The 13,397-nt window shown below is 51.8% G+C and overlaps 1 protein-coding gene across 1 annotated transcript in view; it reads left to right on the top strand.

Annotated features, from left to right (window-relative positions):
• The window catches only part of LOC144177088 (uncharacterized), a 56,145-nt gene that overhangs the window by 35,206 nt on the left and 7,542 nt on the right, over nt 1-13,397 (top strand). The window contains exons 12-15 of the mRNA XM_077705247.1: nt 904-3,188; nt 3,894-4,611; nt 12,731-12,916; nt 13,083-13,244. Of these exons, the coding sequence (XP_077561373.1) occupies nt 904-3,188; nt 3,894-4,611; nt 12,731-12,916; nt 13,083-13,244 (3,351 nt within the window). The remainder of the gene's footprint in view (nt 1-903; nt 3,189-3,893; nt 4,612-12,730; nt 12,917-13,082; nt 13,245-13,397) is intronic.

Genomic DNA, 13,397 nt, shown 5'->3' with positions numbered 1-13,397 from the left:
CCTCATAACGGTTGCTGTAATGCTGCTGTAAAAGACTGAGCTAACGTCACATTATCAAAGGAGCAGCTAGAGCAGAAAGTTAACATCTACCTTGGGTGTGTTTTGCAAACTTTAAGTTAGTCACATGTTCTTGTTGTTGTTTTGATGGCGCTAACTGTAATTACAAGCAGGATGCGCCGCTGCGTACACCCGAAATGGTCGTCCGTAGTTTCAGAGTTATACACAGTTTACCATGTGTAAAAAGTAGCGCTGAGCATGTAATGCACTTCTGATAGAATAACCTGCAATAATGTAGAGTCGCATCAGAAGTGATTTAACTATATTGATGACAGCAATAATCACTCTTCAAGGTGAATTTCTTTGTCCAAAACGGGAGTGAACATTTTTAGGCGCAGTGCTTTAGTCTCACTGTCACATCAGCCCGGCTTTAGTCAGCCAAAGTACTGCTTGTATTCGTTTTTGCACAAATAGTTATGCAATGAACTAGCAGTAAGAAACAACAAACACAGTGTAAGGATAGATATGACAATGCTGCTTTACTGGGCTGGATGTTTACAAACTGGCCCTGTAGTCTGTACTACTTCTGTGCAGATCACCTAAGCTCCCTCCTCATGGCTCTTGGGCACGAGTCCATTGATGATGCTTTGAAACAAGATCATAGTCGTAAATGGTTACCGCACAAGTACGTTGGTGATGCCTTATGACATGCTCGTAGTTGTGAATGGTTACCGCGTTATTCACTCTTTTTGGTGGTTCCGTTGCATGTTGGGCTTTTTTTTTTCTTGAATTTGTTTAGTGTTCCGTCGCGTCAGACACCGAAGAGCAATGTCTTATTGAGCGGCCAGGCCGTGCTTGCCAACGTCTTCTACGCACATTTCACTCTCTGTCCATCTCTACGTGCAGGAGCGGCGGCAGGAGTGGTGGGCCCCAGCAGGCAGCTAACAAATGCACAGGTTTTCAAAGGTCCAGAGGGCCTTGAGTTGATGCTCTGTGTCAGAATACCCAAGCAGCAGCTGGACCATCTGGGCAAATTCATGATTGGTCTGGATGTAGCTGAGGAGAACGTGAACGTCTCGTGCCAAGGGGCGGCCGTCCCCACGGTGTCTCTTCAGACCGCCACACCTGCCACCTCACGTGCTTGTGGGCCTGTTGAAGAACGTCCGGACAGACCTGCCCTCGAATCTGCCGAGAAGCGTGCGGAGGGGCGTGTAGTTGGACCTGCCAGCGTCTCCGCCTCAAGGTCCTCCCAGCTCAAAGATGGGGAAGAACAGCAGAGCAGTGGGCTGCAGCGTCAGGATGGAGGAAATTTTGGTGCAGGGAAAAGGGGGCTTGAGTTGGGGGGTGGAGGGAGACCATTCGTGGCACAGCGAGGAGCATGCAGGCAGAGCGAGGCAAGGAGAGGGGAGTTGCATGCAGAGGAGGCTCTACCGCAGCCGTTGGAAGAGGAGCCAGTGCCAGCAATCAGGGTGTCGCCAAGACGCAAGCAGCGGATTGCTAGGGAGAGAAAGGCTGAGGAGCAGCAAATGGAGCCTTTGCCAGCTACGAGGGTGTCCCCAAGGCGGAAGCAGCAGGTTGTCAGCGAGGGGAAGGGTGACGGGGACAAAGTGTCAGGTGGGGGCCAGCCTGAATATCCACTGCAGGTACTGGCACCCCCATGCAAGCAGGGACCAGCTGTTGAGCCGCTTCCAAGGAAGAGACAGTGGTTGGCCAGGCAGAGGCCATCCACTGAGGCGCGTCTGCCAGGTGTAGAGCCTGGGGCGCCAAAACCCGAGCTGCCGCAGGTCCAGATAAGGCCATGGTGTGGGCCATTACTGGGGGCTCACCAGCCGCTGCCTACGAAAACACGGCTGGCCAGGCAGAGACCATCTGTTGGGGAACAGCCACCACTGCAACAGCAGGCATCTGCGGTGGAGGCATCACCCGTGGCGGAGCTTCCTTCAGAGAGGAAGCAGTCTGCTGAGGGACCAACGCTGAGTGCACACCAACAGCCGGAAAAGGAGCGGGCACAAGACCGGGTGGTGGGGCAGTCATTGGGGATTCGGCAGGGGCGACCACAGGTCCAGGTGGGGCCGTGGTCTGGGCCACTGCTGGCAGCTCGGCATTCACTGCTGTCAAAAATGCGGTTGGCCAGGGAGAGGCCGTCTATCGAGGAACAGCCACCAAACCAGCAGCAAGAGGACGGACCGCTGGAGGCATCACCCCTGGCTGAGCTGCTTTCAAAGGGAAAGCAGCAGTTGGCTCTGGGGAACAACCAGCCTGCTGAGAAGCCTCAACCGGGTGCATGCCAACAGCCATGGCAGGAGTCGACGCAAGGTCAGGCGGCACCACAGGCAGCGGGGCAGTCATTGGGGATTCAGCACCTGCTTCCAGAAGCGGCAGTGCCATTGCTGGCTAGAGAGAGACTGCGGATCACGAGACAGTCATCAGGCGAGCAGCAACAGCATGAAGATGTTCCACCGCCACCAGAGTCATCACCAAGGGCCGAGCTGGTTCAAAGGCCATGGCTGGCTAGGGAAAGGCGGACCACCGCAGAACAGTGTCCAAGTGGAAGCGGGCTGCTAGGGAAGGAGTCGCCGCAGCAGCCTGGGCCAGAGCAGGGAGTGCCCGTGGGGAGTTGGCAGCTTCCCCCAGTAAGGGTGCCCTGGTTCACTAAAGGAAGCATCAGAGGGCCAAAGGAGAAGCAGCAGGAAGCGAAGGAGTTGCCTCAAGGGAAAGTACCAGCGCTGGCGATGGAGCCAGAGCAAGAGCCATCCTCGGTCGTGAACGTGCTGCCCCTGAGGAAGCAGCGGGTGGCCAGAGTGAGGCGGTGCACCGAACAGGAGCCACTGAGCGAACAGCGAAGGTCCTCAGCCTGCGACACTGGGCCAGACTCCGGGGAAGAGCAGGCACCGAGTGAGAGGCTACAGGAGGCTGGGGAGAAGCCTTCACTGAGGCCAGCACCAGTGCTGGTGGGAGCAGCCCCAGCGGCGGGGACCTCATCATCCCTGGTGGTGGAGCCTAAAATGAAGCTGCGTTCGGCCAGTAAAAAAACGGGTGCTGGGGACTTGGACGAAGAGCTCAAGCGAGAGATGCCGCTGCTGGATGTGCGGGTGGTTCTGCCACGTTGCACCGAAGTGCCCGTACAACTGTCGGTCGGGACAAAGAGGACGCTGCCTGAGGAGCCGCAAGCGGGCCCCAGTCAACAGCAGGTAAGGAGGTCGGAGGGCATCAGCCGTGGTGTCTTGGGAAGAGTGTTGCACCTGAGCTAGTAGTGCCAGGTAGATGATCACTATAAAGTGGAACCTTTGAGCAGAAACTTTATTTTACTCAGTGGGGGAGGGTCCTTACAGGGAAGAAGATATGGAATGTAGCTGGTTTCAAAAGGCCTATTTTTAAATTAAGCGTTACCAAGTTTCACATTGCTTTTGTGTTGCCTTAGAACTCAAAGGGACACCATGTTAGAAAAATATAGGTTGTGTTGGTAGATTACAATGCTGCAAACACATATGTGCCACTTGCAGCAGCTGCCAAAAGCTCGAAGACGGGTATAACAATCCTGTGTATTTTTCTGCACTATGTTTTGGAATGCCACTGACAGGTAATGTTGAAATGGGGTTGCCAGAGTTTGCTCAGGCATTATTGCACAATTCTACATTGAATGCAACGTGATGTGCATTGGAAGTTAGAACAAATAGTAGCAGAGATTCCTTTGCATCTTGTTCTGGACAACCCAAGTGCATGGCAGGTTGCTTTCGAGGCAGTGCTGTCTCTAACTGATAATGGGCAATGCATTCATTGGCGTGTTACCTGCTTTTGAATAGGTTCTGCTGTGCAGTGCTGTTGCTTGGTGCCAACTTGAGTGTTTTTCCGTTCTAATGCATTTGGGGCCTGCTCCCACCGCTGGTGCACCCCAGGCAAGGGCGGTGCCTGGGCCAGCCGAGGGACTGCTTCCAAGAAAGAGGCCTCGGCTGGACAAGCAGCAGCTGCGAGAGCTCTTTGCCGAAAGCAGCGACTCCGAGGATGGCGGGGAGGAGCAGGAGAAGGAGGGGCAGCCACAGCCGCAGCAGCAGCACAAGTGTGTGGAGACGGTGCTTGCCCTGAGTCAGGACTGCGCGGCCGTAACCCAGGCAGCCGGCAACGCCGTGACAGCAACACAGGCCGTCAAAAAGGCGCTGGCGCGGCTCTCAGGGCTGTCCACGAAGAAGGCGGTGCGGCCGGACGAGCTCTCCTCGATCGTGGGGAGGCTGCCACGCGACCAGCTGGTGCTGAGCACGCTGGCGTACCTGACCCGGACACAGGCGAACCCGCAGGCGGCCTTCTGCCGCCAGGAGCAGGCGCCGCCGCTGGTAACCCGCGTGGAGTCGCTGGTGGTGCAGGCGCTGGCGCTGTACCCGGGCGGCCAGCGGGCCATGCTGTCGGCGGTGCGGGCGCGCCTCTGGAGCCCCCAGCGGCCGCACACGCTGCACGGCCAGGCCGCCTACGTGCGGCTGGCCTGCGCCCTCTGCCGGGAGCTGCACGAGCCGGCCCTGGCGCGCGTCCTCACCTGGGACCTGCTCAGCTCCAGGCAGGCGCCCTTCCTGGTGGCCGCGGCCGTCGGCGCCTGGCCCAAGATGCTCGCCGCCTTCCCCAAGGGTAGGCATCAGCCTGACGGGCAAGCCCGGCCAGAGTTAGTCGCAAAACTCCTCCTAGACCCCATGTATTCAGAAGTGCTCCATTGCGTGCCTCCTGGGCTGAGGAAAAAACCATGGGCGAACGGGGCAACTAGTGTGCCTCGATTCACGTGCGTCTGCCGTACAGGGTGGAGACACGTATACGTTAGCGCTGCCATGTTGGGTCACGCGCTCGCCACCGCAGCAAGTCACTGCAGCAAGACTGTGTTATAATTTTTGCCCCAACGCGGTTTACTCGCGAAGTTTGAATCATTCTATCTATTTCACGTTGCCGGTTCTTATGGGAACCGATCACGGCTATGCATTGAGCTTTTTGACCCAATTGTGGTGGCACGGGACCATTCAAAGGGTGTCTCCACCCTGTACGGCGGCGATGGCATTGAGGCACCCTAGGGGCAACCTTATTGGCTTGCCAGCTATTGACAGAAAGATGAAATAATACTCAACTGCTTGCTGCTGCTGCCTCTAGCCATAAAAGAAGTGCCATGAAAACATTAGCGAATATTTCAAATTTTCTAATGTAATGTTTCTTAACTAAGAGGAAGATTTATTTAGTAACTTTTGTTATTATATGGGTAAACAGTGTCATGCAATAATACCTAGAGAGGAATCTGGCAGTAGTGTCAATGTGGACTCTGAAACAACGCTTATGCTTCGATGGAAACGAAAAGTAGAAGTTCAACCGGATTGTGTGGGCTCAAAACGTGCCTATGACTGTGCATATTGTGTTATGTATCAGACAAACTCTTATTTCGCAGTTCGCTGCTCACAAATTATTGTGCACAAGAAAGTTGCTGAAAACTGAATAAAACGGCACATTTAGATTAAAAGCAGACGCGGAGTCGAGGAGGTTTGCAGAGTATGTTTGCCATTTGCCGCCAACTACAGCGGACGCAAACATTTTTGAAACCTATTTATAAAAGTTGCTGCGCTTGTAGTAAGTTTGTATTATTAAATGGGTACTGAGACCAATTTTCGGTGTTATTATTACACAGCTCGCTTCCTTTACCCGACAGAATACCCTGGCAGAAATATGAGCGGCCTGTGACACGTGGAACATACTTCAATTTGATCTGATTTATTGCGCCTACAGAACAGCACATGAAGCGGTGCGCAGCAAATGGACATCAGCGTGACATCACTCCATGAGAGGGAAAAGGAATGAAGGAATGATATAGTTGTCTTCCTCCAATGCTGGTCAGAAACTCGTGATGTAACTTGTGGGCATTATCCTATCCTTAATCCTTGCCATTAGCATCAAGGAACAGAATAGAGTAATAGAATAACGCGCCGTCGTTATTCTCACTGCTCTCGCACAGCACCGAACTTGCCCTGCCGAGAGACTCTGCCCACAACGGGTTCAAGAGCGAGCCACGACTCTCGCCGCGTGTGTACGTTGTCCATCACTTCACCGGGAAGCGAGATATTTCATAGTACAGGAGTTTATTACGCGGGAAACCACGATACAAACTCTACACTGCACTGCGCACCTAGCCCCTGGGGCATACAGTCGTCAGCGTGTGCCCAGCCCGTAGTCTGGCAGCAGTTAGCGTCCGCCGGCGTTGGCCGGCGGCAACGCTCGCTGACGTAGGGGAAGGGGGCTCTCTGTGGCCGCTACACATTTCAACCCACTGGACTCGACCGGGCGGCATCGGCGCTCGTCCGCTGACCTTAGACGGCGCAAGCCGTCACATCGCGGACGCGGGGGCAACCCACCAATGAGTGGAATATGCCCGCGGAGACTCGCCGGGCATCCTAGATAAACGCACTGACGCAAATCGAGGCATGCGCTAATCGACACGTGACCCACGGAAGTGGGAAATAACGGCCAATGCGAGAAACGGCCAAAAGTGGCCGAAGGGCATTTACGTACCGTGCGGTCGCTGCGCGTCCCAAGGGCGGTCTCTCCCGGGGAGTCTCCTGCGCGCATCCCCCGTCGCCTCGTAGGGAGAGGAGGGAAGCGCGCGAGGATTGCCTTCGCCCCACCAAGGAGGAGGACGTCGCTAGCGCCTCCTCGCCCCGATTTGAGGGGCTTGGCCCCCACAAACTTCATGCATGTGGCCCAGCTAGCAGCGATATGGCGCTGGTGCATTCACGAAGTGATACACGTAGCCAGAGCTACAGGCAGAACCACTGCCCAGAAGGGCACTCTAGTTGAAAATAAAGTCCTACATGTGGGAAAGGGCCCGATAATAAAGCCCAGAAGCACAACAGAAGCCGCCATCAGGTCTTTTATTGAAAGCGGTCATCAAATTTCCGACGCAATGTTAAACCTAATGCCTCAGTCCGCTCATCCGCTCGGCTCTGGCGGCAGGGCGGTCAAAACAATGCTTCCTCCGGCCTTTGCAGTGTTTTGATGTCCGCACTAAATGGTGAGGTCATTCCGTGATTCCATCTCATGTGCCCTCCGTGCTGGAAGAACGGGAAACCGAAATGGACGATTTTCAGGCCGTTCAATGTAATTATTGTGCGCTCAAGTATTTAAAGTGCTGTTTCAGGTTCGCCAGGCCATTAAGCATTGATGAAATCAATAGAAGAGGATCATAAAATTTTGGTGTCAGTACTCCTTTAAGGACAGGTTTTAAGCTCCTAAAAAAGAAAGGAACTGTTTACCTTTGGAGAAGTTATTTTAGCCTGAATTAGTGACATTCATCGCGATGCATTCCTGTGGGTCGCCGGTCGAGCTGGTGTATGCCATAGGAGCCGGCGTTCACACGAAAAGCGTTCCAAGTGGCTGTCCCAAGCAGTTTGCATTCGTCATCAGCTTCAAAAATACATTGCTCTGCCGAATGAGCAGCGCCGCAACTCCTAATTCTCAGGCAAATTCGCTGCATATAGTGCCGTTATTTGTGTTTTCATGCTTGCTGTGTGGGCAGTGAATTGATAACCCACCGAATTCGCAGCTTTGGTTATAGAACATTGGCACTCAATGCAGCGTCAGTGCGCGTGCGACATTCAGTTCAAGGGGAAACGTATTTTTGAACGCTTCTTTCCAACACCTCGCATAGGCAAGGGCGTTCATGCAAGACCATGACGAAAACGAAACTGGCTGCACAATCTAATTCATTGTACTTTCTGCGAAGCCGAGTGCCAATTCGAATCCGCTTCTGCACATCATGTCCATCACGGTGGACGATCGCAGCGCCAGATTCCTCTCTTGTTTTTATTGTATGAAACTGTGTGTCTGAAGAGGAGTTTCGCAAGTGGTGTGCATTGAAGAACTCGAGTGTGAAAGTTCTCACATGCCACCTACTGGAAAGGGAAAACAGCACAGCTCTGAGTGATGTTGCTGCACTGAAATGCGACATGTGGTTTATGGGGGCGATGGTAGGAGCAGCACTTTGCAAGTTTTATGGTAAAGGAGCGTAACTGAAGCCATGGTTGCATTTATTGATTGTTTCCAGAGGGCATGTGCTTCACTAACAAGGGTAGATAGTTATCATCCTCCTCTAGAGATAGTGTTTTCATTGAAAGTGGTGAGGCAAGTTCCTCCCGCACAAACTAAGTTCCAATCTGACCGTGGGGACTACCTCGGCCTTTATGTGTTCCTAGGGGACTACAACTGGTCAAGCGTGCTCAGTGACCACTGTGCTGAATTGGCCACAGCCAAATTGGCTGCTGCACTGCAGGACGCAATGGCCAGATTCATCCCGCACTGCACTTCCCGTCCGTCTGTGTATCCGGCTTGGTTCTCTAAAGAGCCGTGACAATGTCTCAAGCATAAGGCACACCTGCATCGCCTTCACAAAGTCTCAGGCTGCCCAACAGCGTACAAAATGTTCAGTGATTGTAGAAGACAAGCCAAGCAGCTGTTGAAACGGGACAGGCAAGCCTACAGTGGCAGAGTTGAAACATCTTTGAGACAAGACCCCAGACAGTTCTGGAGGTTCATGGACAGTTATTGCTCACAATCAACTAACATTTCAACGATCCACACAGCTGCAGGCAAGCCATGTACTGACTCAACAGAAATTGCCAACCTGTTGGCTTGCCACTCCGGCTCCAGTTTTTCAGCTGTTAATGCTGGCAACACTGACTATGCAGATAAGAGCTTACAGGCAGACTGCCTGGCAGCAACGCCAGTTACAGAAACGGAAATCCGTGAAGCCCTTAGGAAAATGAAAGCGAAAAAATCATGTGGCCATGACGGCATCCCTAGCTTCATTGTAAAAGGCTATAGACAAATCCTTACACCCATATTGAGACATATCTTCAACCTCTGTATACAATCTGGAGTCTTTCCAACCATTTGGAAACACTCAATTGTTGCAACCATATTTAAGTCTGGCATCCCTTCTCTTGTGGTCAATTATCGACCTGTGTCACTGATTTGTTCTTTGTCCAAAGTTCTGGAGCTTATTCTGTACAGCCGCCTTTACTCTTACTTCTCCCAGAAACTGTGTACACAACAGCATGGCTTTATTCCTCATCATTCACCTGTGACAAATTTGTGTGCTTTTCTTAGCGAAGTGGTCCCTTGCCATACATTCATGACACCAAATTGATGTACTCTACTTCAATTTGTCGAAGGCATTCGACACCGTGTCACACTCCCTGCTTTTGCATACACTGAATCACTATGGAATATGTAAGGCGTACCTGATGCTTTTTGAAAGTTATCTGTCTAACCGTACAAACGTTGCACGAGTCTCGGGCTGTTTCTCTGGTGAATTTCGGTAAACTTCTGGAGTGCCTACGGGAAGCAACCTGGGCCCCCTGTTGTTCTTGATTTCTATCAATGACTTGGCTGAGCGTATGCAACAGTGTGAAATGCTCCTCTTTGCTGATGACATTAAGATCTTTTGGCCTATAGACAGGGTTGGCGAGTGCTCTCTTCTACAACATGACATCAACACAGTCTCAGCATGGTGTTCAGCAAACGTGCTTCGCATCAACCCATCCAAGACAAATGTGATATCATATCATATATTGTCGACAGGTACCGATTCAATTCTTGAATAGGTTGCATGGGGGTTCCATTACTCGAGTATCAACAGTACAAGACTTGGGTGTGCGCGTCGATTCATCCTGTCATGTTCGAACCTCTCAGTCACTCACACACATCCAACCCACACAGATTCCACCGAACGACTCCTTTATTCCGTCCGCCTCTCCCGGGCTCTCCCCACACTCTACTCCCCTCTCTTCTCTTCCCTCAGTTCAGATGATGATGATGGCGCAGTCGCGTAGCGCCCTCTCTCGGTGTCCACTGGCACCACCCTCACAGGTCTCCCCCACCTGTGAGGGTGGTGCCAGTGGACACCGAGAGAGGGCGCTACGCGACTGCGCCATCATCATCATCTGAACTGAGGGAAGAGAAGAGAGGGGAGTAGAGTGTGGGGAGAGCCCGGGAGAGGCGGACGGAATAAAGGAGTCGTTCGGTGGAATCTGTGTGGGTTGGATGTGTGTGAGTGACTGAGAGGTTCCAACATGACAAGTGGGGGCTCGTCCGGGATCTCCGCAGCAGCGTTCGAAAACGCGCGTGGGCTTGAAGTCGCCGTCAACGAGCTCCTGTTGCAGACTGACGGTTCCGTGCTGGAACGCGAGCGTATCGCGGCGTACGTGCGCGACCGCGTAATGGCGGCTCCGTTGCCGACCGCCGCGACCGTCATGGCGGCCGTGGGAGCGGGTGCCGCGAGCGTGAATGTGCCTCATCGTGTCACCGAACGACTCCTTTATTCCGTCCGCCTCTCCCGGGCTCTCCCCACACTCTACTCCCCTCTCTTCTCTTCCCTCAGTTCAGATGATGATGATGATGGCGCAGTCGCGTAGCGCCCTCTCTCGGTGTCCACTGGCACCACCCTCACAATCCCTAAGTTTTAAACACCACATTGAAAGAACAGGCTGTGATGCAGTGAAATTCCTTGGACTCTTAACATGTGTCACGAAAAAGTTCACTGATCCTACCTGCTATTTGTCCCTCTTTAGGGCTATTGTGCGTTCCCGGCTAGAGTACTGCTCGGTTGTATGGAACTCTGTTCCTCGATACTTGTCACTGTCGCTGGAACGAGTCCAGATGAGATTTGTTCGAATCTATTTTGATCGTTACCTTTTCAGGAGAATATATTACACGTATGAGAGAATACTTGACCACACCGGATTAAGCACACTGAGTGACAGAAGAACACTTCTCGATATGTGCTTTCTTCACAAGCTCATTCATGGTGCTGTTGACTCTGCCGATTGGCTAACTTCCGTCAATTTTCATGTCCCCGCACGATGCCGTTCCTCGCCACTATTTTATCATGCCGTCAATCATAAACAGAGAATGCAACTCCTTTACAACTCGCTAGAAGCGCCTGATATGAGTATCTGTGACCGTTACAGCCCTTTTGTCCAAGCTGTTAAAAATGGGTCTAAAGGCTGAGTGTGTTCTTTTGTGTTGTAGAATCATGTGCGAGTCAGCCATGTAATGTTTGTTCCAGTGATGCTATTTTCATGTCTAATGCTCTTCTGTCTCTATTGTACACATCTTCCTTTCCTCTCCTTTCCTTTGTTTCTTCTGTGCACCGCGCTGAAGACATCATGCTGTTTGTGGGCACTTATCCAAATAAATAAATAAAATATGAGCATGGCCGTAGCCTGCATTCTGTTAGATATCTCGGAAAAATAATGGGGAACAAAACACATCTTTGGAGTAATATATCTTGCGAACGTAAAAATTTTGATTTTGGTCATTTTTTTTGTATCCAGTTATTTGTGAAAAAAATGTGCTAGACAATGAAAGTTTTTGTAAAAATTTGGTACAATTAGTGTACAATTATTTGTAGAAAGTGTGTGCATAGACAATACTTCTGGTGCACAAAAAATGTTTTCTTGGATCCCTAAAAATCAGTCAATTTTTAGTTGTAATGAAAGAGTCAAGCTAATTAATGCAGCGATGCTCCAAGCTACGAACCACGAATAATTGTGTTGTCTGCACTCCACTGTCCGTGATGTTCCTTTCCCAGACAGACGCAAGTCCTGCAGTTCCGGTGCAATGCAGAACGTAAATTAAACATGTTAATATGCCATGCACCAGCTGTAAACCGACGTAAAAAAAATACAAAACCTTATTTACGAAAAGAATGCATAGAATTGAGATAACGGGACATTTACAGTGAAAAAAAAAGCACAGACCTGGAAAAAAAAAAATTTGCATCGCTGCGGCTCAAATCCAGGCCATTTGCGCCAGAACTCCGAACTCTACCCTTAGGCTGCTGAGGGCAAGCAGCGGAATTCTCCTAGCAGTTGCTCAGAAGAGCAGGAGGGGTATCCTAAGTGAAGTGGCAGATGGTGCTGAGAGCGTACAGGAAGGGCCAGGTTTGTATGTATGTGGGAATGGAGTGTTGCCAGCTGTCTAACAGCGTTCGCAGGTGGGGGCCAATTCTTTACTTTTTTATTCAAAGAAAAGGCGGCTTATGATACTTGAGTTGGTGGTGTCAGCATATGTAACTAGTGTGTATCTGGCCATATTTTGTCTGTGCATTCTGTAATTTTCCATTCTGCTTTGTCATTGGCGTCCCACCACCACCAAGGACAGTGAATCCGCATTGACATGTTCCTCACTCTTCAAGTTTTTGTTATGAAGTAAAATCTCTTCCTCAGCCGGAACGTGCGTACTGAAGAATATCACCACAAGGCTCGTGCCTAGTAAAATGCATCCTTGTAGAACGCTTGCATGGCCCTGCCATCTTGGTTGGATGTCGGGGATTGGGCTTGTTCTGTCTTCACTTTGCATCTTCCATTTAGCTCAGTTACCACTGCTGCTCATTTGCTCTGCAGGATTTAAAAATATTGCCTTTGTGGAAGTTTATTCAAGGCGAGAACCGAACATCCAGCAATGATGATTCTTTGACCTCCTCCTCCTTGTTGCAATTTGTAACCTCATTGCCAAGTTTTTTTAATCCGCATGTTGCCAATCCTCATTCTCCTTGTATTGAAGGAAACACAGAACTATCAGAGGCCAGAGGGTTTAAGTGCAAAGAAGAAAGGTTGGGCTGGTGGATTTTATTTGTAGCCAGCCAACTGCAGCCTCTGTCCCAAGAAAGCATGCCTTCATTCTCCCTCTGTGGTGCCAACCTGCCTGTGTTTGTGTACAGGCCCCGTGCGCAAGACCCTGAGCTACGTGCTTCTGCGCTCGCCCGTGCACAGCCTGAACAGCACGCTGGTGATGCAGGCGCGCCAGGTGCTGCGGCAGCTGGGCCCCCTGGCCCCCGTGGAGGACAACGAGCAGCAGCTCGCCACGGAGCTGCTCAGGCCCCTGCTTAACCCGCACAGGTGCACAGGTGAGCGGCTGGTGCCGGAGGAGATCCTCGGTGCGACTTTCCTTCCCCTTTGCTTCGGCCCGTCGCCTCCTGTCAGAACTCGAGCTCTACTTGTTGTGAGGTGGGCGGGAAAGCCCCTCACGGTGTGCTCTGGATGTCACTGATTGGGCGTTGTGCGTGTGTGCAGCCATGCTAGCGGACGCCTGCCTGATGCACCGGCTGTGCCTCAAAGAGCTGTGTCGTCGGTCGCCCGGGGGCCTGCTGCCCTGGCTGATGTGCCAGCAGCTGGCACCACAGCTGTCCACCCTGGTGTCTCAGCCGCAGGCCAGCTGCCTCCTCCGACTGCTCGGTAGGTTGGGCGGATGCAGTTTCTCTCGTGCCCGACGCAAACGTTTCCTATACTTTCCCTGTCCATCGGAATTTGCAGTGTTGAATGTAACACCGAGTTCTTCTTTCGGTAAATTTTGGGCCAATCGGTAATAAATGTGGCGCATCTGGTCAA

This window comes from Haemaphysalis longicornis, unplaced genomic scaffold (genome assembly GCF_048455015.1).
Source record: "Haemaphysalis longicornis isolate Haplotype H1 unplaced genomic scaffold, Haemaphysalis longicornis Haplotype H1 scaffold_1, whole genome shotgun sequence".
NCBI lineage: Eukaryota > Metazoa > Arthropoda > Arachnida > Ixodida > Ixodidae > Haemaphysalis > Haemaphysalis longicornis.
The sequence above is the reverse complement of the archived record's forward strand: the minus strand, read 5'-3'. Positions and strand labels throughout refer to the sequence as shown.